The sequence below is a fragment of the Diceros bicornis genome, chromosome 5 (assembly GCF_020826845.1).
Source record: "Diceros bicornis minor isolate mBicDic1 chromosome 5, mDicBic1.mat.cur, whole genome shotgun sequence".
NCBI lineage: Eukaryota > Metazoa > Chordata > Mammalia > Perissodactyla > Rhinocerotidae > Diceros > Diceros bicornis.
Genome location: NC_080744.1, coordinates 68520132 through 68547264, shown reverse-complemented (window position 1 = coordinate 68547264; position 27133 = coordinate 68520132). Strand labels below are relative to the sequence as shown.

The 27133-nt window shown below is 56.7% G+C and overlaps 1 protein-coding gene across 1 annotated transcript in view; it reads right to left on the bottom strand.

The window, feature by feature from the left end:
- The window catches only part of LOC131405585 (dapper homolog 3-like), a 121032-nt gene that overhangs the window by 41410 nt on the left and 52489 nt on the right, over positions 1–27133 (bottom strand). The window contains exon 5 of the mRNA XM_058540549.1: positions 2513–2555. Within this exon, the coding sequence (XP_058396532.1) occupies positions 2513–2555 (43 nt within the window). The remainder of the gene's footprint in view (positions 1–2512; positions 2556–27133) is intronic.

Genomic DNA, 27133 nt, shown 5'->3' with positions numbered 1-27133 from the left:
CATGGGCTTCACCTGAGGCAGAGCATTGGCCAAGGCTGGCCAGCACCCACGCCCAGCCTTGACTGCAGGCGGGGCCCGGAGCCCGTGCCCTGGTGTGACCTGCGGCTCCTCCCACCCTCTGACAGATGCTGTTGCTGTAACCGTGGCTCCCAGATTTGCATAATGCCTCCCCGCAGGCTCTGCATGCCCCTCCCACACAGGGGCTCTGATCCAGCACAGGTTTCCTCTAGTCCAAAGATTCCACGAGGCCATCCCCCGAGTCATAAATAATCGCACTCGCATCAGATGCTGGATCCAGGTGTGCTGGATGACGTCCCTTCAGCCCGCTACGGTCAGCCTCGTGGACTTGAACCTGCCCCTTCCCAGCACTACCCCGGAACAGCATCCCTGCCGCTGAATCCTGCGTCCATGGGCTCCCCCGAGTCGTTTGCCCACCCTCCTGCCTGTTTCCAGGCCCTCCCAAGGTGCAGCGGCCACCTCACACTGCCGTGGCACCGCAGGGTCTGGGACAAGCGCCTGGAGAGTGCTCTTGCTGAACCAAATGGGGCCCGGCCACTCGGCCACCCAAGGGCTGGCCGGTGAGGAGGGCAGCTGAGGGCACTTACTGTGGGGTAGCTTCTAAGAGGGGACAAACGCCAAGCAGCGGGGCTGTCAGCATGCAGCCATGGAGAAGAGTGAAGTGGGTCATGTGCAGGAAGGGTGGATGTGCCCCAAAGAGGGAACCCCAGAGACCTCCCAAGCAGCCCCATCGCTGCAAGCTATGGCCTGGTCCATACAGGCATGCCCACTGACCTGATGCAGCCTCCCGCTCCACCCCCCACACCATGGCTTCTCCAGGGGGCCGACTCCAGCTCCTGGGGGCCTGGCCAGGGGACATGGTGGCCAAGGGTGTGGCCTCCAACCATCCCCTCCCCTCGGGAGGCTCCAAAATGGGAGGTAACATGCAGGGTAGTAGGGAGTGGGACCTGGAAAACACACCTGGGCAGAATCCTACCTCAGCCACCAGGGTCCATCCTTACCCTCTCAGCCTCAGCATCCCCACCTCTAGGAAGGGAACAAACTGCTCCCCCTGATGGGTTATCGTTGTTAAGACGAATGAGCTAATTAAGTATGAAAAAGGTTTCTTCTAGACTTAAAAGAGGTGATCAACCATGGCAAATTAATAACAACACCCTTCTCCAGGCAGTCTGCTTGGATTGGATCCACTGGATGCAGTTTCTCCTGAAAGAATGGCAGGAAGTCTGCGCTGGCCTTTGCAGGGGTGTCTGAGCTGCTGAGGGCTGCACTTCTCTGTTCCTTAGAGTCCTGCAGACTCTTCCCAATAACCAGTCCCACCTCATATCCGGCCCAAGGCTCTGCCCATGAGGAACTCAGTCCATGTGACAAAGTAACTGATGTGTGTTTTAACATTTATTGGGCACCAACTGTGTGCCAGGGACTGTACTTGGCCTTCTCCACACAACGCCCAGGAGGATACACTGTGAGGAGCACCCTTTTACAAATGAAGAAACACAGGGGAGTGGGTCACACAGACAGGGAGGAAGCAAAACTCCAACCAGTCATCTCAATAACCCCTGCTGTGTGCTGTGTGCTGTGTGCTGTGTGCTGTGTGCTGTGTGCTGTGCACAGGGCTAGGCTAGGCAGGGGTGGAGGACCAGACAAGGGTGGAGGACCAGTAGCCCCACCTTCAAGCCCCCCACTGCTTCCTACCTGCTGCTGCTGCGAAAGCATTGGGGGTAATGGAGCCACCTTACCCCCTTCACACCCCTCTGCTCCCTCCTGTGCATGGAGGTGAGACTGACTCAGCAGATAGACTTGGGCCCCCCGACGCCAAATTAAAACCAGGAGCCCTCCAAGAAATCATCCACTCAGCAAAGCCTCCTTGGAACTGAAATCCAAGGAGACACAGGAAGCTGGGGGAGGGAAAAGTGTCTGCCCCTAGACCTGGTAGGGCCTGCCCTTGCACCCCCTCATCGAACCGTGTTCTCCAGGCACAGGAATCATGTCCCGCAAACACTCACTCATCACAGAGCACAGCCAGGCCCCCAAGACCCAAGCCCAATCACCCAGAGCACCCGCAGCCTCAACTGATGCCCCCACAGGCAGGCCTACCTCCCCTGAGTGGCCCTCAGCTCTGCCCCCTGCTTAATGAGGGGCCTCCAGGACCCCTGGGCCTCACTCCTGGCTGGTGCCTGGGCCAGGCACCCCCAGGACCCCAACAGCTACTCCCAGGAGCCCCTGAGCACCCATACCCCTGACCCTGCCAGACCAAGGAGCCGCCCTCCTCTTCTCCTCCTGAAAGCTGATTCCCAAACCCTCTCACCCTCTTTTTCACCCTGGGACTCAACAGCGCCCCCAGGAGCATGGCTGGAGGAGGGCAAAGGTGGGCTCCAGAAGACGGAAGAGGAGAAAGGGGTGGGACGGAGAGAGGGCTGAACAGAGGAAGACGACACCCCTGGAACCTGCCCTGCACACACACCCTTGGCCACTGACCCAGACAACGGCTGCTTACCTCACGGGGCACGAGTGGGCTCAGGCGCTCTTCAGCGGGACACCTGCAGAGAGACAGCAGGTGTGAGACCACAGTCAGACAGGGCCCACAGACTCCTCACCCACAGGACCCGTCCTGCAGTCAACTCCGCGCAAGCCTGTGCCCGCAGCCCTGGGGCAGACAGAGTGGGAGGAGACCTGGACCCTGCCCGCCAGGAGCCCGGGCAGCCCAAGGATACCAGACGCACTCCCCAGAGTCAAGAACGCACTTTCTGTACAGCAAGCACCGGGGCTACAGCTGGCTGAGGAGGGGCCGCAGGAGGGACAGAGTTATCCAGGAGGCTCCCTGCGGCAGGCCCTTAGCTCCATGTGGGCCCTGAGGGACATGCACCCCACACAGAGAGAACAGCTGCCCCACACCGGCCCATGGCAGGAGTGACGGTTCTCCGGCCCCTGGACGCACAGCACTGAACCTCAAATCCTCCCTCCTGGGGCCAGACATGGTGGCCAGAAGAGAGCATCCAAGCCCTCTCCTCCACCTCTGACTGGGACCTTGACCTGGGTCACCTCTGCTTTGTCACTGGCTCACCCTGTGACCCTGGGCCAGCCCTTTCCCCTCACGGTGCCTTGATATCCCCATCAGTACCAGCAGGTGCATCAGAGTCACCTGGAAGGCTTGTGACAACACAGCTTGCTGAGCCCCATCCCCAGAATTTCTGAATCGGCAGGTCTAGGGTGGGGCCTGAGAATCTGCATTTCCAACAAGCTCCCAGGTGGTGCTGATGCTGCCATTCGGGGGTAACAGTTTGAGAACCGCTGGTCTAGATGTGTCTGGCCAGGAAAGTTCATTGCCCACACCCTCAAGGAGTTCACAGGCTCACTGGGGAGACAACACACACACACACATACACATGCACATGCGTGCACACACATGTGACTCAAAGCAGCTACAGCAGGAAATGTGGCTTCTAACCACTAAGGAAATCTGATAGGAGCAGGCTGTGCAGTCAGAGAAGGCTTCCTGGAAGAGGTGAAGACCTAAATTACCATTTTTATATATTGTAGTCTTATTATTATACAAATAATACATGAAAGCTTTCTCTTGTTAAGAACTTCAACTACAGAGGTCTGGAGAGCAAAACAGTGACTCCTGGTCGTATCTCAAAAGAGGTCCTGACGGCCCCTTCAGGGTGAAACTTTCACTGTGCATTTGCACACACATGCAGAGAGGTATACATGTGTGTGCATACAGACACACACATGGGGTTAGACACCAGGGGTCATAGCTTCCGTGCTGCTGTGTGACTGCGGTCCTCACTTAACAGTCGACTGGGGACCTCTCCCTGTCCATACACAAAGATAACAGTAATCGCTGCCTGTACTCACTGAGCGCCCACTGCATGCCAGGTCCCTGGTTGAGCGCTGTGTGTGTGAACACTTTAATGTTCACAACAACCCCTAAGATGGGTGCTGCTGTTATCCTAGTTTTGTAGATGAGAAAAAGGAAGTGCGGAGTGTTTGTTAGCATCCAGCCCAAGGACACCCAGCTAGGGAGTGGCTGAGCCATGAGGTGTCAGCGTCTGTGCTCCTGACAGGGCCCTGCACTGAGGAACTCCCCGGGGGGCGTACCCTTACCTGTTTAACCAGACCCCCCCATGAGTGCTCAGGGGTTCCCAACATTTTATTTCAAACATTGCTGGAAAAACGCATCCGGCCTCTTTGTGCACGTGTGCAAGTATTTCCAAAGGGTAGGTCAAAGAGTGAACACATCTTCAATTTTGATACTCATTGCCAGATTGTCCTCCAAAAATGTCAGTACCAATGCCCAGCTGCCCATTTCCCCCTGTGAACGCCTACTGAAGAACAATTCCCATTCACTGAGCACTTACTATGCGCCAGATTCAGTAACATCTGGGTTGTCATCTCCATTTTGCAGATGTGGAACTGAGTCTCAGAGAGGTTAAGCTACTTGACCAAGATCCCACAGCTAGTAAAACGCATACCAGGTTTGCCTCAGTATCGTGGAGGGAGGGAGGGAGGGACATTCCTTGATCCGACAAGCCGTTCCATCTTTCTGCTCCCTTTTATGGCAGAATTTGAGAGCTGTCTCCCCTAAGAGTCTCAGTCTCCACTCCCTCACCTCCCACTCTCCCTCACTCCTCTCCATTTCGGCTTCCTCCCTACCACCCACAAAACTGCTCTGATCAAGGTTCCCAGAAACCTCTGTTTTGCCAAACCCAGTGGTCCTTCTCCGACACGACTGGCTGCGTCCTCTATCAGGAAACACGTTATCTCTGGGCTCCCAGGATTCAGCCTCTCTTGGTTGTCCTTCCAGCCTCCCTCCCCTCATACCCCACCTCCCTCCAAACATCCGAGGGCTCACTTCTCTCTGCTGTCTGCACATTCCTTGCTGGTCTCACCTGGTCGGTCGTGTGGCTCTAAATTGGAGCCAGGCCCCCAAGCTGTCTCAGCTCCAGCTCTTTCCTGAGCACCAGCTGCTCGTGTCCACAGGCCTATTTGTCATCTCCACTTGCTCATCTAACAGACCTGTCCAAAACAGAACTCTTAATTTTTATCCCAAAATTACATCTCCCTCAGCCTTGACTCCTCTCTTCCTCACCCCATACCCAAGTCATCAGCAAACCCTTCAGTTCTAGCCCCAAACACATCCAGAAGCTGCCGCTGCCCCAGCGTCTCCTCCCGCCCTCGCCAGCCCTTGCCTGGATTATCAGGGCAGCAGCCTCCTGCCTCGCCGGCTCCTTGCTCCCACCCTGGCCTCAAACTATCACAGCAGCCACATAACGGTACAAATCGGATCCTGTCATTACCCTGCCATAAGCAAGGGGTCTCCATGGCAGAGAAAATCAAGCCCAGACTCTTCAAAGCCTACCCACCGCTCACAACTCACCTTCTACCACAATCTGCCCCTCCCTGCTGGCCAGACTCAGGGTCTCTGTCCACGGTGCTGGTCTGTCCAACCGCTCTTCCCCCAGACTATCCTGTCATTCTGTTCCAATGGGACCTCTTTTACCTTCCCTGGGCACCCCAGGTCAAATGCCCCACGCACCCCAATCGCTCCCATTTGTCATAGTCTCCCTCCCCACCTGACATCATCCTGCTTATCTCTTTGTATCCTTGTTTCTTACGTGTCTCCTCATCATAATATAAACTTTGTGAGGCAGGGAGGGACGTGTCCATCTTGTTCGGCTCTATGTCTGCCTCTATATTATGCGCAGTGCTTGGTGCACAGTAGATGCTCAGTACATATTTGTGGAAGGAAGGAATGAACAAATAAGCAGAGCCAGCTCTCTCTGGCTCCAAAGCCTGTGCTCCTATTCCCTACACAAACTGCCCCATCTGAAGAAGAGGGAAGGAGCCAGAGGGCACTCCCAGCAGGGCAGGACCCTCTGGGCAGAGGCAGGGAGGTGAGAACAGGCTGAGACAAGGCCAGCTGGAGCGGCGGATGCACAGTAGAGGGCAGCGGGGCCTGGGGCCTCCCTGGGGTGCCAGGCCCAGCAGCCCCACCCTGGGGGGTCTGGGGCTCTCACACCTGCCAACCTGTCCCATTCAGGAGGGAGCCTCGGGGGGCAGCCGGCAACTGAGCGCGACTGGCGGGGGCCAGGATGCCTGCCAACAACTGGCACAGCTGCCAGGCAGCCAAGTAATCGTGTTAGCCAGCGGAAATTGGTCCAGGGAGTTCTCTTCCTTCGCCTCCCATTTTCTTTCTCTTCCCTTCCCCCCTCGGAGCTGCAAGACTCGGAAGATTGATCTTTGCCTGAAACGGAGGAGATAACTCGATATAATGAACTCCACTGTCCCTCTTGCTGTTTGGAGCTTTTAAAAAATTTAAAAGGGCTGGGGACAAAAAAGCTTGTCCTCGGGGCTCTCTGGGGCCGCCCCCCTCCCATGGAAGCCCCTGGCTCTGCTCACGCCCCTCCCCCAACTCTCCATCTGCCTTCTTTCCCCCTTTTTTCTCTTGGGATGCCTTGATGGAACAAAGGTTAAAAATATCCCCTTTCTCTTGCAGGTTTTAAAAATAATTTCATTGAGGTCAGGGCTGGATCCACCAATTGCCCTGCGTCCCATGGCCCCCACCCCCAGCGTCACCCCCACTCCCCAGAGTCACCAGTCAGGCTGGGGGTGACAAGCTGCCTCAGTCCACCCATTCTCAAAGCCTTTCCGAAGGGAGCTGGTGGGGCCCAGCCCACCCACAGAGGCGCTGCCAGAGATGGCTTTTGTTTCAGCAAACAGCTCTTTAAAGAGCCACCTGATGACACACAAAGGGGCATAGCTCCAACCAGGACCCAGGCTTTGCTGCCACCTCATGGAGGTCCATGCCTCCCCCTCATCAGCACCACTGAGCCAGCAGCTCCTCCAGCCTGGTGCTCATGGGCTCTGTGCCCTGAGTGCATTCACATAGTCATTCAACATTTATTGAGCACCTATTCCATGCTAGGCACTGGGCTGGGAGCCAGGGACCCAGGGAACAGCCAAACCCTTCTGATTCCTGCCCTCAGTGGCCTTAAAGCCTGAGCAATCAGTGGTCACAGTTGGAGGAGGTGATGCACTGGGATGAGGGCTTTAAAAGAAAGGCCAGGGGCCCTAAGAGCGTGGAGGGAGGGCTTCCCTGAGGAAGTGTCCTTGGAGCAGAGATCTGCAGGACGAGAAGGAGACCACAAGGCAGGGGGCGTGGTCAGACGGCTCCAGGCATCACTGGGAGTGTCTGGTCTCAGGAACATGCCACCCAGTCTGGGGCCTCTCCCCTGGTGCTCTCTGCCTGTAAAATCCCATGATTCCTTACCTGGCACTCAAGGCCCTTCCTAACTTGACCTCTGTCCCCAAGACCCCCTCATCTCCAGCCTCCCCCTTCAAGGTGCAGCTCAAATCTTGCCTCATTGGCCCCAGGGCAGGCGTTGCTGCTCCGTCTACGCTCCCACACCAGCACAGACCACATGGGCCTGCTGCTGGATGCTACAGGTCCCGCTGCCCACACAGGCCATGCTGACCAGTCTGTGTAGCCAGAGCCCCACACAGAAGAGGAAAGAGGAGTGTGTGCCAAGTAGAAGGAAGCAACCAAGGACACCATCAGAACATTTAGACTCAGATCAGGGCTGAAGGCATCAGGGAGAGCTTCCTGGAGAAGCAGGCTGGGGCTCCGAATAAAGATTTGGACAATGGAGGAGAGGGGTCCAAGGGCAGCAGGGACAGAGGCTCAGGAAAGGCCTGAGGAGGTGAGTACCCAAAGACTGAGGCCTGCCTAGGCTGATCTCTAACCTGCAGCCCCCAAGAAGTCGAGTTGGAGAGGGGGACAGGGAGGCTCAGAGAGAGCAGCTGCTTCCGCTAGGCTATGCAACCAGCAACAGGACGCTGGCAGGCAGGACGCTGTCCAAAGGTGGCAGCAGCCTCCCTCGTGCCCTTGAGAAGTCACTGCCTACCAGCACCCTCTCGGCCAGAGGAGCTCACGGGACAGAAGTCAGGCAGCTACCACACCACGTGGCCAATGGAAGGGGGACGGGAGCCTGGAGGAGGAGCCCAAACCTGGGCTGGGGAGGCAAGAGACACCTGAAGTGGCTCTCCAAGAAGGAGACATTTGCTGAGCTAGGAAAGACATTCCAGGCAGGGGGATGTCCTGGGCAAGGCCCCCGAAATGCCTCCCCCTAGATTTGTTTCTTTGCCCCCCAGGGCTTCTGGCCTGGCTGGGCTCCTGGGAACACGGGTCAGCCCATCCAAGCCTGAGCCTTGAAGAAACCAACCCCCTCCCCACCCACCACACTGTCCCGAGAGGCTACTCTGGGAAACTCCAGGAACCCGCCCTGGCCAGGCTCAGGTTTTCAGTCCTCCAATTTTGGGGCCTGAGGCCCCACTCCCTCTCTGCCCCCTTGGGTTGAGAATACAGCAGAGGCTAAGGGTTCTTGCCTAGGAAGGCCCCTGACTACCCCTCCCAGGGCCTCAGCCAAGGACCCAGCAGCCCCCAGAGCGGCCCTGGAAACAGGGTTTGGCCCCGGTAGGGGCAGGCCACAGGCCCCACAGACTACACTGTGGCTGGCTGCTCTTCCCAGAGCCCACCACTGCTGGTGGGAAGAAAGATCCAGCCTGACTTTGTGGTTCTGCAGGCAAGCGGCTTCCTGCCTCAGCGTCCCTGATGCGGCCCCCTGGGGCTGCATCTACGGGGCTCTGCGGGCCTCAGGGACGGCTGGAGGTACAGGAAGCTCAGTGTAACCAGCCCTGCCCCGCTGCTGGGGGCCGAAGCCCTGGTCCCCACGCAGACCAGGGAAGCCTTGCCCAGAATGTCCAAACACAAGGCTTCCCAAGACTTCAACTGAACCCAGAGAAGAGAGGGGTCGAGAGGAAATTGGGGTTCAGATGGAAGGGGAGAGAGTCGGGTAGGGGAGATGGGCAGAGGAGGGCCTGAGCCATACCCAGTGGGCAGAGCCTCGAATGTCAGGTGGACAGAAATGTTGGGCATCACTCTCTGTGCGCAGTAGCTCCATGGGCCGATTCAAGGAGAGGAGGGGGGACTTCAGCCAGTTACTAGCAAAACAGGAGGCTGGGCAGAGGGCTGCTCCAGGGGAGATAACCTGCCTGGCTTAGCCCCCCACACCCAGCTCAGGCCAGGCCAGAGAAGCGGCTGTGGGCATGTATGGGGATGAACATTCTCTCCTAAGCCTCTGAGTAGGGAGAAGACCCAGGTTGGCCCCCCACACCCAGCCTCCCTGGCCAGCCCAGCCGGAGCTGCCCCAGCCTGCCACTGCACCTTCTCCCCACGGCCTCTGAGGGGCAGAGTCACAGCAGACAGGGCCTTGCAGGGCCATCGTGCAGGTGGCTGGCAGAGCAGCTCACCTACCTCCCAGCCACTTTCTGAGGGGGGCGTCAGCATCCCCCCTTACGGAGGGGGAAACCAAGGCTGGGTAGAAGCCACAGAGAATACCGCTCCCAACCTAACAATGAGAAAAAGTCGGATGACCTGCAAAATCGTATCTTTTAACCAACCCCTCAGAGAGCTGAGGCCACAAGGCAACCAGGTGAACCAAAATGCGAGGGTGATAGGCTGCTCTGAGGAGAGTGGGACACGCAGCCAGTTTCACCCTAGGCAGAGACTGGAGGAAAGGGCGCCGCCAAACAGCAGGTAAGCAGAACACGGCTGCAGGTGTGAGAAGTCTTGGGGGCCGAGTGTGGGCTGGCGTGACTGTTCAGATCCTGGGAGTCCCAGACACAAGGGGACCTGCCCTCACCACCCGTTCGTTTCCTCGGGCCCCCACAATGCTCACGAGGGGCACAGTGGGAGAGTGGAGAAGGACCCCAGCCCACCACCCCGACCTTTCTGGTGCAGAAGGTGGGAAAGGTGAGCATGCCTGACAGAAAGGGCAGGGAGGGGTGGGGAGCAGAGCTCTCCTGGCCTCCCTGCTGCCTTGGCTCTTCTGACTAACCACCTATGTGCCCCCATCCTCCTCATCCGGCCAGGAGGGGTCTTGCTGGGGGATTCTGGCAGCTCCTTCTCCTCTCTGGGCTCCTTCCCTTCATCAGTCACATCTACCTCTAGCACACCTCCACCAGGGCCCACATGGTGGTGCCATGGGCCTGCAGGGATCCCAGGGGCCCGGCGGAGGGGACAGAGAGCACTGGGGCCCACACCTCCTCTGTAAAGGGAGGACCGTGCCCCAGACCCCCCAAGCTGGAATTGGGAGGCTGAGAGGGCACAGATTCCCGGGAACAGGGATCAGAGCCGAGGCTGCCCGGCCTCAGGCCTGTGCCCCATGCCCTTGGTAAGGAGCCCCAGTCTAAAGAGGGTTGGCAGGGTTTGCCTTGTTCCCCTTGAAGACAGAATCTACTCTGGGCACAGAGTGGGGCTGATTTTCTTTTCTCTCTCCTCTAAGAACCTTTAGACAGTGAAATTATAGTTTGATATAAAAGCAGAGACAAAGACATCAAGTTTAGGAGTTATTCTCATCTTAATGAGCAAGTGGGGAGGACAGAGGGATGCAGGAGGAAGGCTGAAGATTTGCTGTGACCAGGGTGTGGGGCACAGAGTGGAACAAAAGCCCCCAGGCTGAGGCCTGCCCCTGGGGAAAGGAACAGCAAGACAGGCAGCTGAGTGGGCACTGGGGGTAGTGGGCCAGAGGTGACAGCTGCTGGGATCCAGAGTGGGGAGCCCTCCCAATCAGGTACAAAAGATGGAGGTCCGAGGACCCTGTGCAGTGAGTGCTGGGAGCCCTGGGAGCAGCTGGGGGGCCCACTCTACTTTCATTTATGCAGCCAGCCAGCCAATCAAGTATTTCCTCAGCACCTACTATATGCCAGGCCCTGAGGGTCCTTAGTGCGTGAGACAGACGAGGTCCTGCCCACAAAAGGGCTCAGAAGAGAATGCATCATGGGCAGAGCCTGGTCTAACACCTCCTCAAGGGAAGCCTCGACACTGGCTGTACACCGGGCACCTCTGGCAGACACCAGGAATGCCAGGAGTAGAGGAAAAAGCAGAGCTTTGGAATTAAACGGGCATTGACCTAGATCCTGAACCTTCATTACAAGCTGTGTGTCCATGGGCAAGTCCCCCAGTCTCTCTGAGACTCAGTAAGAATAACAATAGCAGCTAACTTTTATTCAACAGTTACTATGTACTCAGCATTGTTCTACAACTTTACCTGTATAAGCTCATTTAATCAATACAACAACACTATGAGGTAGGTACTATCAGTATCCCCCTTTTCTTGGAGGAAACCAAGACAGAGAGAGGTTTAGTGTCTCGCCCAAGGTCACACAGCTAGTAAGTGTGCAGCCAGGATTCACAGCAGGGCCACCTGGCTCCAGAGCCTGTGCCCTTAACTGCTGCACCGTGGTTGAGAAGCTGTCCCCAGCAGAGGCCCTCAAAGCTCCAGGCATCCCACTACCATTTAGAATCACTGCCACCCCAACCTGTCTCTGCCTACTGAACTCCTGTTCACTCTCTGGAGCCCATCCCAAATGCCCGCTGTGCAGCGAAACCTGCCTCCCTCTCAGGATTAAGGCTCAAAAAGACGAAGTGGCTTGTCCAAGGTCACTGAGCTGGTTGGGTGCAGAACTTGCCATATATCACATGCCTCTACCAGGGATGGATATGGGGGAACTGTGCCATTGTGGGGTCACCTGATGGTTCCTGAGCCACCTGAGAAGGACATAGGGCACCTGAGCCTGAAAGAACAGGAGATTATAAGGACTGGGGACAGGATCGGTCACGTGGTCCACAAGCACTGCCTGGGCGCCCTCCACAAGGAACATGGGTGTGAGTGAGGGACCGCCTCCACTTCGGTCCATGGCCTCCCGTCCCAACTCCAATGCTGAATCACCTACTCTTCTCTCCATCTGGCCAATTCCTGCCCAGCTATTTTTTCAGGTCCAAAACCAGTACTGCCACCTCCTCCAAGAAGCCAGCTCTGATTGCCCTGGCATGCCTTGGAACATCCTGAACCTGCAGTCTGGCTGGGAACTGGAGCAGACCTGGAGTGCAGAATTGCCCGCATACCACATGGGTGAAGGGCAGTCAAGCGCAGGAGCAGAGCTGGGGGAGGGGAGCCCTGCCTGGAGGATAACAAGGCACTCTACCCTGCAGGAGGCTCAGGCAAGAGCCAGCAGTGCCCGCTGGCAGCAAAGCTAACATGATGGATGACACCATTCAGGGAGAAATAAATCCTGAGGCTCGTGCGACAGGTGAACGGGGGAGTGTATCCATCTTAGAGATGCTTAATGCATGTGCCGGCTGCCGCGGATGGCAGCACATACGTATAGCCCCCACCACTCTCCAGCTCCTTGTGCTCTGGGACTACCCCCTCCCCATCCCCGGAGCTCAACCCCCTTCCCAAGAGACCTTAGAATCAGAGATGGGGTGCAGAAGAAGGGGTCCGGAGATTAGCTAGTCCAGACCAAAACTCCCATTGAACAGATGGGAAAACTGAGGCCCAGAAAGAGCAGGGAGTTACCGAAGGTCACATAGGGAGCCAACTGAAAACCTGGACTAGAACCCGGGCCTCCAGCCTCAGCCCACGCGCCTCTCCCACAGACTGTACACTTTCCTGGGACCTCTCCAAACCTCCCTGCCTTCAAGCTCTGCTGAGTCCTCAAAGAGTCGCTGACCACCTCTCCAGACCCAGGACTGCAACTCCAGAGAACCAGTCCTAGATTCCTCTGTCCCTGTCTCCCTCCTCCACCCCTGAAAACATGGCCACGCCATGGCGGGCACCCGGGGCTCAGGGGCACTTCTGTTAGGACCAAGTGGATGAGGAGACACAAGTCAGAGTGGGAGCCCAGGCAGGTCCTGGGGGACTGTGTTAATGACCAGATAAGACCCATCCCTGGAGATTCTTCCCAAGGAAGGGACCCCCCCAGGTGCCCTCCCACAGGCTAATCACTCTCCCTGTGTGTTATTCTCTGCCGGGTGACCCCTCACTTCCTAGAAGAGCAGAGGTCAGGCTGGCCCTGCCTGCATCAGAATGCCCGCCAATTCCCGGGCTGGGCTCTTACCGAGCTGATGAGCGAGCGTGCTCGGAACAAATCCCTCAATCAAATTAACGAGACTGCTGACCTGCCTGTGAACAGAGCAGTGGGAGCCGTGGGGGAGGGGGCGGGAGAAGGGCCAGAGAACAGGGCTGCACACGACACAGGAGCCAGGCAAGCCCCACCCAGCACCTCCCCACAGCTGCCACCACGCCTGAAATGTCACCATTAAAGGGAAACATCGTTCCACTGGGGTTCAGAGGCATTAAAGTCTCCTATTAAAGTGAAAATATCCCAGAGAGAATCGTACCCTCAGTCATTGCCCACCTCCACGCATCAGCAGAGGAAGTGGGCGGGGAATGAGGCAGGCAGGTGACACGAGCACCTACTATGTGCCAGACGTTGAGGCTCAGGGCTCAAGTGGCCGGCTGGAGGTCACTCAGCAGGTGGGAGGCAGAGCTGGGATTTGGACCCAGGAGCAGCAGAGCCCAGAGCCAGGCTCCCTCCCGACATGAATCCAGACAGGGGCCACGGCTGAGCCCCTGACCTTGCTCTGGTAGGATGAGCCGCTGGCCACCACCATCAGCCCCGCAGGGCCTCAGGGCCTCAGGGCCTTTGCGGGGGCGCCAGTGTGTGAAAGCCAGGACTCAAACTCTCCTCTGAGCTCTCCTAGTGAGGCAGTACTTTCCACGCTACCCCACTCTCCGGACATGCCACACCTCCACCCCAACCCCTGGGCCACCCACCCGAGTTTACTACTGAGGAACGGGAACTGTCTTTGGAATCAGATGACCCAAATTCTAGTCATGTCCTTCAGCCTCTCTAGGCCTCAGTTTCCCCACCTGTAAAATGGAGAGAGTAACACCCACCTCGCAACATCCCTGCGGGGGAAGAAGCCCAGCTCAGTGCCTGGCTCGGGGTCAGCACTCAGGGTAGGCCCCTCCACCTCTGGGTGCAGCCACCCACCTTACCTCCTGCAGAGCCCAGCCCTCCGGGAGCTCCTGGAACCCTGAGGTGGCTGCCACCAGAGGAGGGCTCAGGCACAGTGAGCAGAACCAGAAGGGCACAGGAAGAAGCAATGGGTAGAGAAAGCCCAGGTCCCTGCCCCATCCTCCCACTAGCCCTGCTCCAGGACAAGGTCATGACCCCCAGCCCCAGCCCAATTTCCCCTGGGGGTCCTGAAGGGAGGTCTGGGCCCCGCTTCACCTTCCTGGCCCACTGCAGGGCTCCTCTGAGGCCCCTGCCTTTAGCCTGACCACAGGAAGCACTGCCAGAAACCAAGCACAGTGCCAGCCCCTGGGCGGGGCCCCGGTGAGCACCCCTCCTCAACCCCATCTCTGGGCCCTAAGTCTTCCCGAAGCTCTTCCTCAGTCCTCTCACTTCTCCCACATCCTGGCCTCATGGCCCAGATGAGAAAACAGAGGCTCAGCAGGAGCTGCCGGCTCGCCCAGAGTCTTCACAGCAGAGCTTGGCCTGGAGCAGGGATCGCTAACTCCTGCCCCTGCTCCTCCAAAGCTACCATTTACAGCACACCTACGCCAGCCAGCTCTGGGGTCTCCTTAGGAACATCCCCTCTCCGCCTCCTCCCACAGCTGCTGGGTAGACCTCCTTGCTGCTGCCCAGTGAGATGGCTCCAGCACCTCTGGGTCCTGCCACAGACCACCCTCAACCCACCCCACACACCCAGGCCCCCAGCCATCCCCAGCGGATCATCTGAAAAAAGGGGCAGGACTCCAGCCACTGGTTGGCCATCAAGTTAGTCCATCACCTTCTCTCTGCCAACGAGCTGAGGGCTATCTGGGAGTGTCCAGAAAGGTCAAAAGCCAGAGAAGTGGCCAGCTTGGTGGGTGGTGAGGGGAGTAACGAGGGCACAGGGACGAGCTCTGGGGCAGGCCCGCTCTCTCTAATTCAATCCTCCCAACAGCCTTGGGAGGGTTATATTATGCCCACTTTATAGATGGGGAAGTGAGCCTCTCTGAGGCTACGGCTTAACCTGGATTTGAACCTGGGTCTGCCTGGCTCTGAGGCTGGGCTCTCTGTCACTCCCCTACTCCTACCCCAGGTGCTAAGCAAACACAAGCAGATGAACTGCCCTCGAGCCAGAGCTGGGGCCATTTCCCAGTTCCCCTTGGGACAGCTTTCCCAGTGACCCCTACCTCCCCACCCTCAGGGTCAACAGCCGGCCCCAGGGTGGGAGGACGCCTGCTCATCCCTTTCTGTCTCCCTCTCCCCTCTGTCTCCACTCACTACCAAATGAGTAAGAAGAATAGAATTACAGTTTGGCTATACGAGACACAGAATTAGCAGGATTAAATATAAATAGCTATTAAAAGTGCCTTATAATTAAATTCATTTTCCAGTTATTTGTTTTACAGATACACACCCGCCCACACATGTGCACGAACACGCGCGCTCCCATCGTCAGCTCCACACGGAGTGGGTGTCAGGCCCCAGCTGCTAGGCGGCCTCCTCCCCGCTCTCACCTCTTCTTGGGAGTTCCGGCGCTGCCTCTCTCCTGCTTCTCCCCCGCCCTGGCCCTGCTTCCGGTCCAGCCACCCAGCCCTTTCCAGAAGAATGGAAACTACTGCTACTGCTGTTCCCACGTGCTGAGCCTACAACAAGCCAGGCACTTGATACCCATCACCTCCTTTATTCCACCCAAGCATATTTTTTTCATTCAATAAATATTTGTTGAGCACCAAGTACTTAACATGCACAGCCTCATCTAATCCACACAATGACACTCATTCTTCCATTAAACAAGCATTAACTGAGCACCTTCTACAAGCGAGGGCCTGGTAAGTGCTAGCAATACTTCAGCCTACAAGACCCGAGCCTCTGCCCTCGTGGAACCCACCCCAAAGAAAGCCCAGAGCCAGAGGCCAGGCCAGGCGAGGGGAAAGGGCAGATGCCACCCGAGTCGGGCGAGGAGGATGTCAGGAGGGACGGGGGAGCTTGGAGGGGGCGTGTGGGGAGACTCTCCCCACTGTGAGCTCCTCGAGCTCGAGTATGTCCCATCACATCTCTGTGTCCGGGGAAGAGGCGTGGTGCAGAGTGGGCACGTCGCTCATGACCGTCAGCCTAAATGACCTGAGCGGTGTGAGCCCATCTCCGCCACCTCTCCTGCTCTGCCCTCAAGAGGCTCTTCTCCTCCTCAGGCCTCAACTCCCTTCTCGGGAAAAGGAGAGTGAACCTAACCCTGTCCCCCTGCAGTAAAGGAATGACTACACGTAGAGAGGCTGGAACCGGCCGGGCACAGAGTAGGTGCTCAGTGAGGGTTAGTCGCGTCTGCGATTACCATCACTTCTACAACTCCTGCCATTACCGTATCCTCCTCACCTGTGAGGTCAGTGAGTCATGGCTATGAGAGAACTCAGAAAACGCCTCGCGGAGATGGGAAGGATTATAAGACCTGGAATAGTGTCTGTGTGTTGTGGGAGCTGCCCTGGGAGGATCACAGTGCAAGTCTATGGGGAGGGGTGTCACACAGGGAAGGAATACCTCCAGCTGGCTCCCAGAGGGCTTCCTGGAGGAGGCGGCAGAGCTTCGGGCCTCTCCACCCCAGACCCCTCTCCTCTGCTCACTTGGCCTGATCTTCAGCTCCTTCTCACAGGGCCATGGGAAGACCCCAGCCCCAGAGCCTGGACTGTAGGGGGGGGGACACTTCAAAAGCCTTAGCCTTTGAATCCAGCCATTCAACTGGCCCCATTGCCTCTTGAGCCCTGGGAGAGGTGGGAGAAGAAGGCCCCATCCTTCTGAGAGGTCAGATGGCTGGGAGGCAGGACCCATGTGCCCAAGATGAACAAAGTCTGAGACAACACGAAGGTAAGGGCATGACCCCAAATGGTGAACCATGAGGCCACCAACACTTTCTAAGTCCCTGTTGTGCATCAAGCACTCTGCTCCATTATCTCACTCAAGCCAAACAGCCCCCTTCTCACACGGTGGGCACGACCATGGCCCCATCCTTCAGAAGAGGGGACCCAGAGAGGTCAGCTCCCCCTCACACGGTGGGCACGACCATGGCCCCATCCTTCAGAGGAGGGGACCCAGAGAAGTCAGCCCCCCCTCACACGGTGGGCACGACCAGGGCCCCATCCTTCAGAAGAGAGGACCCAGAGAGGTCAGCCCCCCCTCATACAGTGGGCACGACCAGGGCCCCATCCTTCAGAGGAGGGGACCCAGAGAGGTCAGCCCCCCCTCACACGGTGGGCACGACCAGGGCCCCATCCTTCAGAAGAGGGGACCCAGAGAGGTCAGCCCCCCTCACACAGTGGGCACGACCAGGGCCCCATCCTTCAGAGGAGGGGACCCAGAGAGGTCAGCTGCGACTTGCCCAAGGTCACAAGACCTGCAAGTGGCAGAGCTGGGGACAGAACCCAGATCTATCTAATCCAAGGCCTTTCCTTACCCCACGCTGTCCTGAGCCAGGAAGGCCCTGCTGGGGGACACAGGGCCAAGGAGACGGGGTCCCTGGGAAGCTTGGCCTGCACGTCCTGTCTTCCTGGCCCCTCTTGTCCTCCCACTGTTGCCCTCAAGGGGGACTGCCCGCCCCACTGGCTCCCCGCAGAGCCCCACACTCAGCCAGCCCTGGGAGCACAGCAGTAAAGACTTTTTGTCCTCAAAGGAGGCAGCTGAGCTAATTAGCAGAGACTCCATCCTTTCCTCGGCGAGGACATTATTTCATTATCTGAAGCCAAACACAGCCCCACGGTGTCCGGCAAACACACGTGAGCAGCTGGCAAAAGCAGCACAAATCAATGGGCAGCAAGAGGCCTGCTCTGGCCCGGCCTCCCCCAGGGGCTTTGGGGCTCCGTCCCATCTTTCTAACAAATGCCGGGAAAGAGAAACGAGGCTGTGTTGGATGGGAAAGATTACAGATTGAGCGATACAGCACAAAGGCCCCATAGACAACCCACGCCTATTGTCACTTGTAGATGAAATCGGCCAACCCCAGGTAAAGGAGGAGGGTGGGAGGGGTGGGGGGTGGGATTCTGGTAGCAGGCCAGGCTGCAGCACTGGAGATATGAGTGAAAATCCTGTTGTGTCCATGGTGATGGACAGCCTTCCCTCGCACCCACAGGACAGAGACTAGCCCCTCAGCAGGGGCACTGCCTACCTTCCCAGACTCATCGCTGCCAGCTGCCCTAAGCCCATTGGATGGGCTTCTTGCCATCCCCCACACACCGGTGGCTTCATGCCAGCCTCCTCCTCAGTGTCCACGCTGCTTCCCCCTCCTTTCTGCCTCTCCAGGCTATGTGCCACCTCCTTCTAGGGGCCTTCCTGACTGTTCCACCCTGCAGGGACCTGCTCTGCCTCACATCTCTGGAACACTGCTCATAGGCCCCACAAAATCAAGCACATGGCTCATAGTGCCTGCCACGCTCAGCTCTTGTGGTTGTTGATTTGTGGGTCCAGTTGTGGATCTGGCCGCCTCCATCTCTCCTCCATCATTGAATCTGGTATAGAGACAGGCACACTGTGGGTGCTTCATAAGTGTTTGTTGACTGAACACTAGGAAGTCCTTCTAAAGCCTCCCTGTGCTGCAATGGGGAACATCCTGGCCTGGGAAGACCAGGGTTGTAGTCAGCTCTAAAGCTAAGCTTCTATGTGCTCTTGGATAAGTCACTGGCATTCTCGTGGCCTTAGTGTCCCCATCTGACGAAGCAGGGCTTGACTCAGCACGACCTCTGAGACTGTTCAGCTGAGATGGCAGGCACGGGGCTGAGCCAGGCGCTGTTCATGGTGCTGAATCTGGAAGCGGCCCTCTCTCGGGCTGGTGGGCAAAAAAGACGAACAAAGCTGCGGAGACAGAGGACTGGAGGCTGCAAGGGAAGGAAGGCACAGCTGAGAGAGATAGTTTATTTGGATTGCTGGTTCCGGGCACTGCCAGGGGCTGTCAGCATGGGGCCATGTGCTCAGGCTGATGGAGGAGGTTCCGCCTCAGCCAATGGGGAGCTAACAGTCTAGCGAAGGACCCAGAGCCACGTTGAGAACATGGTCTGATGGAGTAGGGGGCTGGAGGCACACACACACCATGCGTGCACACACTTTACAATGTCTATGTAAACAATGCATGGCAAGCCTTACAGATATCAAGCTTCCCAGCCCCAAATGCCCACCCAGGCATCGCCATGCTTGATTCTCCCCACAACTGACGAGGCGTAGGGCACCCCTTACAGACCCATTTAAAAGAGGAGAAGAGTGAGACTCGGTTCCTGGATCCTTCTCACTCCCAGAGTGTGAGAAGCTACTGCCCAATCCCCTCTTTGTCCAAACTGTGCCAGGTGCTGTCTTCATGAGAGACGGGACAAAGAAGGCATTTGCTGTGGAAGAACAGGCAACAGGCCCAGAGCTGGGAAAGAAAGTGGGAGCAGGGAGGGATGGAGGAAGGGAATGAGGGTGGGAGAGAAAGGGAGAAGAAAGAGAGAGAAGAGGATGGGAGGACGGAGGGAAGGAAGATAGATTCCACTGCTATTGAGGAGCACACCTTGGCAGGGCCTTGTGCCGGCCCAGCCACCGTCCACTTCTGAGTAATTTCTCCAGCAGAAACTCCTTAATTATGGGTAATAACAATCACTCTGATTTGCATGTATTGAGCACCTTTCAGCCCGAGACCTCCAAGTTCTTTGCCACCATTACTTAATTCATTAGGCACACCCGCCTCCCTGGGACAGGGTGACACGGCGCTCCACCCAGTATAGCACAGCTGGCCCCGGACTCAGCGGGTGGCAGTCCCAGCATGGGCACATGTTGGCTGTCCTGGGGGAAGGGGCTCCGAGGAGGAAGAGGCTGCAGAGCAGCCCCTCTGGCCCTGGACCCCGCCTCTGACTGTCCTCTCAGAGGTCAGGGCCCCATCTTCGTGCCCCAAGGCGCAGTCTCCCAGTCCGGTCTGTTAGAGGGTAGTCAGGGGCACAGAGACAGCCTAGCCCCAGCACTGCCCTCCGTCACTGGGGACCATGGGAAACTCGCAAGCTTACATGAAACAGTTTCTTCACTTACAAAAAGGGACCTGGGGTCTCCAGCTCCCCAGGTGGTTGTGAAGCTCAAGGCAAGCAGTGTGCATGGGAAGCATTTATCTTGACCAGGGCTGTGCACAAGAAGGGGGTCGCTTCTCCCTCTGCCAGCCAGCCCTGTGGGAAAGGGGACCAGAAGGGGAGCATGCAAGTTCATGTACATGCAGAAGGGCCCAGATACACAAACTCTCCTCCAAGCTAGGACCCTCCTAGGACCATACTGGGCACTCAGTCCCCTTCAGGACCATGGAGGCGCCTCTTACTCCAAAGAGCTCTCAGTCCTGTCCTTATTGCCCACGCAGGTCTGGCCCCACATTGGCCTTGGTGCCAGAGGCCCTAGGGATCTGACCGGGGAGGAGGAGGTTCCCCTGAAGGCCAGCCAGGAGGGACCTGTGGGGTCAGCAGGCTCTAGCCCCAAAGCAAGGCACTCCCCACACTCCCAGGGAGTGGCCAAATCCAAGGTCATCTCTTCCAAGCCCTCACAGTGCAGAGGGGGAAACTGAGGCACTGGGGGAGAGGAGCACAGGATTTGAAGTCAGGCCTGGAATCAAATCCTTGTACAACATTTATTTGTGCTGTCACCTGGAGCAAGTCACTCCCTCCCTGAGCCTCCGTTTCCTGATCTGGAGAGTGAAAAGGTAATGCCCTCGGCTAACAGTGCTGCCCACACTGTAGGTGTTTAACAAACCAAGCTGTTGTCATTAATTCTGCTATAGTTACGCTTTCTGTTTAACACCTTCCCTAAGATCACATAGAAAACTCCATAATTGGACCCCTGGTTTCATGTCACAATATTTACTGGGCCTCTATGTAGATGTAGCATCTGCTCTGCTGCCCCCACCTCTCTAGCTCCTCTCCTTCGTAAGTACCCTCTCTCCAGCTGCCTGGCTTCCTCCCGATCTCCTCCACACTCCTGCCTCCTTCTTGATGCCAAGCATTTGCCCTTGCTGTTTCTTCCACCTAGACTGCCCTCCTTCCTCCCCTCTGCAAAGCTAAATCCCCTTTCAATCTGCCAAGGCCTGCTCTAGCCCTGTTTCCTCCAGGAAGCCTTCTCTGATTGTTTCAATGAGGTTTAACATTTAACTGCTCCCAAGTTCCTCCTCCTGTCTCCTGAGTGGGACTGGGGTCTCCTCTAGGGCTCGGACTAGGTCTCTTCCCCATCCTGTCTCCATAGTGTGATTGAGCAAAGGTTGGTAGGGGGTTCTGGGCCTGGGGAGGTAGAACCTCAACTACAAGGAGCATGCAAGTTCATGTACATGCAGAAGGGCCCAGGAAGGCCCCAGGCAGGCCCCAGGCTAGACCCTGCCCAGCCGGGCCCACTTTCTTTCCTGAGGGGTCTTGATCTCTGCATGGAGATCATGTCCTCGTGTGGTGACAGCAGATGACCCCTCATGTGCGGACAGCACCTCACAGTTAGGGAGCCCACAACCTCACTGGGGACCACAAGGAACACAGAGTCCAAGGAGCTCAGACACTTTGACACCCACGTTCACAAACACGGTCACACACACACGGCACTAACACACAACAACACAGTCATGCACGCATTCTCACACGCATATTCACACGAAATCACAGTGATACACAGTCATTGACACACTGACGCACAATGACAACCACACACTCACAAACACACGCACCATCAAGGAAAGGCCAAGCTGGGGTGGGGGCCCAGGGTCAGCACCCCTGGTGGGTTAGGCAGTGAAGACGTGACCATGTCCCTCCATCTGGGAATCTAGCTGTCTGGCTTTCCCCTACTTCTTCTGCACATTTTCATCACAGTTTTAAGAACACTTACGTCAATACACTAACTTGAAAGATGATTGCAAAGGTGCCACTTTAGGGGAACGTGCTCGGGGGAAGGACCCTGCACTCTCCTCTTCCCACCCACACGTCCTCCCCATAGGGCATTGGATACCTCCACACGTGTGCACACACACCCAGTGCTCCACCGCCCACACACACTCATGTGCACTACCTCACACACACACTCATCCATGCTCACACACACAGCCCTCAGGGAGACCTCGGAGCCCAGCCCTGGGGGAATGGCCTCCACCTCTGCTGTGCAGGTCTCCCCATCCATCCTACAGCCCCCACAGCCTGGGGGAGTGGGGACAGGAACCCAAGCCTGGGAATGAGTCCGACCGTCCCTGAACAAGGTTAGGTGCTTGGGCCCCTGCTACCTCCCTCCTTGGCCAAGCCACCTACCTTCTCCCTCCCCTACCAGTGTCCCTGTGTCAGGGTCACCTCCTCCAGGAGGCCTCCCTGGTTCCCAGGAATCATCTTGGTTTGTTTGAGACTATGTCTTTGAGAAGGGTCTTCTTGGGCAGTCCACCTAGGGGTCCTGGCTCTGGTCTGACAGGACAGGAGGTCCAAGCCCCCAGAACAAGAATGGTTGTAAACCACTCTTGTGGGACATTGGGACTCCTTCCCAGGCTTGGGTCCTGCCCACTCCCCCAGGCTGAGCTCATCAGGCATCGACCATGTGAGGGGGTTGACTCCAGGGACAAAGCATCACGGCGGGGGGGGGGCCAGTCAGCCAGAGCAAAACTGAGGTGGGGGTGGGAGTACCACATAGGCGGAGGCTGGGCCCCCATAGGCTTTATGGGCGTCACTTTCTATCTTTGTGCTTCAGTTACCTTGTCGGTCAATGGGGATATTGTGAAGACCAAGTCAAGGTGCTTTTTGATCTAAAAATGTCATGTAGGTGTTAGGGTCTCATGGTGGGGTTTTCTTGCAGGGTGTCCCTCAGGGTCCTCAATGGACCCTGAGCCGCAGAGATATCACTTCAAGTCCCCAGAGGAGAGGACGCAATTTGGAGACACGGTAAAGAGAGGCAGCAAGGAGCAAGAGGTTGCCCTGGAGACAGACAGAAGGATGAAGAGGAGAAGAAAGGCAGCCGCAGGCCTCCCACGAGCAACGGCTGGCTGGATTGCCCAGAGCCTGGGAGTCCCACCCTGGCACAGACTCCAGGGCACAGAGCCCCTCGTAAGGAGCCCACCCTCCAGCTTGTTAGCCAAGACCTGCTCGTTAATCACCACAAGCCACCTCTCCCTGCCTTGGCTGTGTCAGGCCATAATAATAGATGAAGAACATTCATTTATTCACCAACTTCCCACTCAGGAAAAGATATATGACGTTGTAGGAATGGATTTATCCTGACACCCAGCTTTCAGCAAAGTGAGGCTAATTTAAACGTTTAAGTCAACCCTCACCTCCCAATTTTTTTAATGGTGGGAAGGTGAAGGATGGGAGGGAAGTTGAAGATGCACAAGCCTGCATGGTTTGAGGGTCAGAGGCAATGGAGAGGAAAAGGGATCTTGGCTGGGTTTCCCTCTGGCCTCTCCCCCACTGTCTCTGAGATAAAATCAATGCAACAAGTGGATTCAGAAGAAAGAGCCCTGAACTTGGGCTCTGGGGTCCTGCTTTGCCACTAACTGACTGTGCACCCCTGACAAGCACCTCCCCTCTCCAGCCTCCATTCCCTCGTCTGTAGATCAGAGGGCAGAGCAAACTAGATGCTGTCTAGGTCCTCTCCGGCTTCCGGAGCTGGGTTCTTTTGCCCTCTCCTGGGCATCTCCTCACCCCGGTAGTCCATCTGCATGCTCTGGGGAGACACAGGACAGGCAGGGCTGGGGCCTGCTGCAGAGAGCCCTCAGGAACAGCCAGAGAGACAGCTGGGCCTGGGCGAGTTCACAGCAGACTAAGGCAGTCAGGGTGTGCTTCACAGAGGAGGAGGGAAGGGTTAAGTTCCAGCCAGGGGAGCAGCCAGGCCTCAAGCTCTTTAAGAGCACAGCCTCTGGGGCTCGATGCCTGGACTCAAATTCCTGCTTCCCCATCTCCTCTGTGGCCTTGGCAGGTTGCTTACCCTCTCTGTGCCTCAGTTTCCTCGTCTGAAAAATGACAATGACAGTGTCTACCCCATAGGGTTCTTGGGAGGCTCAGATGGGGCCGCCTTCCATGAAAAGCCCCTGGCACTACCCTTGGCACAGAGAAAGAACTCAGGCAAGGCCAGCCTCACCATCATCAGAGATGGGCCAGGAGGAGAGGAGGGAAATATCCGGTGAGGTTGGTCTGACTCAAGTTTCCCCAGAGCTTATCCTCCCTTCACCCCAGGCCCATCTGAGGTGTCCCAGGGTGGGGTCTGCTCCACTCAGCATTTAGGGAGCCCACCAGGGCTCCCGACCCAGGCAGCAAGATTTCTCTTTGCTACAGGCTGAGACCAAACCGCTCCACCCTCCATGAGTAAGAAATAAAATCAGGGCCCTCTCTGAAGCCCTGGAAAACACTTAACGGCAGGGCAGGCGAGTAAGCAGCAGGCACCCAGGGGGCGGGCACGTGACCTGTGTAAATGAGACACTCTTGTGTGTGTGCAGGTACACACGCACACACTCACACACATCACCTTTCCCACAGCTCCCCCTCCCTTCACTGGCCTCTGACCTGAGGTTACAAGACACCGGCTGCCCCCAGCGCCTCTGGTCCCGACTGTGGGTGGTGGTGAGGAAGAGAGGTATATAGACTGGAAGGGCCCTGCCCAGATTGAAGGCTGGAGGGCACCTGGGAGGGAGGATGGGGACCTGCGAGGCCTGCTAAGGCCACACTGCCAGAGCCAACTCAGCCCAGGCGGGCCTGGGGCAGCGGGCCATGGCCAAGTTACCCTCAGAATCTGAAAAACAGAGCCATTTACAGCAGCTTCACAAGATGGCCGTAAAGATTAAGTGAAGTCGTGTAGTGAAGCACCAAGGATGGTGCCTGGCACGCAGTAGGTGCTCAACAAGCATCCCCTTCCCCTAGATGCCCCTCCCCTAACCTCAGAGCTGCAGGGAAAGCTGAAGGCAGCTTTCGTCTCATGCCCAGCAAGAACAGGAGACCCCATCAGACAGTGACGGATTGGAGCTGGGGACGGGGGGAAAAGGTGCCAGCTTACGTGGGGGCGTCTGCATCTCTGTAAATCTTGCTGTAATTAAGTGTCCTATTAAAACACAGCGATTGGTAACACAGCCATTTTAATAAAAGAGTTCCCGTATTATTTTTAAAAGTCATAACTGAACAAACATGCTGAAGCCTTTCCCCTGGCCACACCTACGGGGAACCATCTGAGCCACACCCTGTAACCAGGACGCCACTGCTCACCTGGTGCCAGCCAGCGCCATCCATGCCCCAGAAAGTGACTGCCAGGTCCCAGAGGCCCTTTCCTTCCCCAAGTGGGCCAGGGCGACAATTCTAAGGAAGGAGCTTTTGCTCCTCTTCAAAAGGGAGCTTGGCAGTGACTCATGCCTGCTTCCGCATTGTTGCTCAAGCACACCTGATGCCTCCCCCCACTGTGGGGGTTGGAGGGTGCCTGTCGGGGTAGGGGAGGCCAGCATTTAACAGCCCAGGCTGGATACGTTGAGGTTCATGGAGGCGGAGTGAGCCCAGCCACTGAGGGTGTCCCGTGCCCCACCCAGCGACACCAGCCCCATTGGGCCTTGGGGCCTGTCTGTTGAAGTAGGGCTTGGACCACACCCAGAGGTTGCAAACTGGGCAACAGAATGTTTTGTTTGGACTGTTCAGTGGTTTTTAAAAGGTTAGAATCAGTTGCCAACTTTTACAAATCACATAGAAATCTGGATTTCTGATTTCTCTTGGAAAAAATCTGATCTAGCCACACAGGGCCTGCATTACCACATGGCAACAATCAGCTGGGGCCCTCAGTGGCCCTCTAGTTCCCCACAGTCCCCACCCAGCCTGCTTCGCATATTTCCATTCCCAGCCTGGCCCCTGGGGCATTTGAGTTTGAGACCCCAGGGCCTCTAGCTCTGAGGTTCCAAATCTTTAAATCTGTATCCAGCCCCTGTCCCCTGCCCAGGGCTGGGGGAAACGGGGCACAGGAGGAAAAGGGAGTAACAGGACTCACAGCTAAACCCAAATTGGGAACACAATCCAGCAGCATATGAACTACAGAATTTATTGTAAAAGGTTTCATTTGTTGTTATTTATAAGCATCCATTTTTAATTCATGCCATTCTATCAAACCAAACATTTGCTCCAGTGCACATGGGGGGACAGTGCTGGGACCTGTCACCCAACTGTGAGGGACAAGGCCACAGCAGCCTAGTCCAGACACAGGACCACACATGATCAAAGGCTGTCCTAGTGGTCTTGCTGAGGCACAGGAGCTGGGATGGACATTCTCTGTTTTCATATTTCGGGATGTAATAACTAATTTAAAAGGTTGTAATTGTGCAAGTACACATAATGAGCAAAAAGCTTTTTTCCGCAATAATTGTGCCCTTTCTAGTTAAGATGTCTAGTCTCTAGAAATACCATTAATCTGGTCCAGGTCAAGTACAAGACACTCCAGGTAAATAATCTCCCATTGTAATTAAGTGCTGGAAAGAAAAATTCCGACAGAAGGAGTTCTCAGAAGGAAGGTCACCAAGGGCTGGGCTAACTCAGGCAGTTTCCTGGCCTTGGGGCATGGAGCCAAGTCCCTTTGCTCGCTGCCTGTAGCCCCCCTGCCCAAGGAGTCCCACCAGTGGAGTGGTGTTAGAGGAGATGACCCAAAGGAGCTCAATGAGGCCCTGCCACATGCCCAGTGCCTAGAGCTTCCATCCCTGGCACATGGCCTCTTTGAGCCTCAGTTTTCCCATCTGTAAAGTGGACATGAGTGATGGAGTGAGGCCTGGCTGTGCAGCAGTGTTCAGGGAGCAGGCCTCTGCTTCTATCACCCTTGTTCCCACAAGAATAGGCCCATAGGCCACCTGAGACCTGGTTCTAGGCTCTGCTATGCTACTAACTCCTGGCTGTGTGACCCCAGGCCAGGCCCTGAACCTCTCTGGCCTCAAGTCCTCCACCTGTAAAATGGGGCTTTACACCTTCTTGGGTCTTTTGAGCCCTAGAACTTCATGGCCCAGCCCTGAAGTCACCTGGGCATGCTGGGCTGCAACCAGAACAGCCTGAGGCTTCCTGGTGCCTGGGGGTGGAAGAGGACAAGGAGAGGGCTGCGGCAGCGCTAGGTGACCCTTGCTGGGTGAAGGCAGAGCTGGCTGAGAGGTGGGTAGAGGGCAGAGACATGAGGACAGGGAGTGCAGGCCAGTCTTTTAGGACCCTGGCTGTGGTGGTCAAGTCTGGATGGAACGTGGGGCCGTGGCACACAGCAAGCACATCTTATGCTC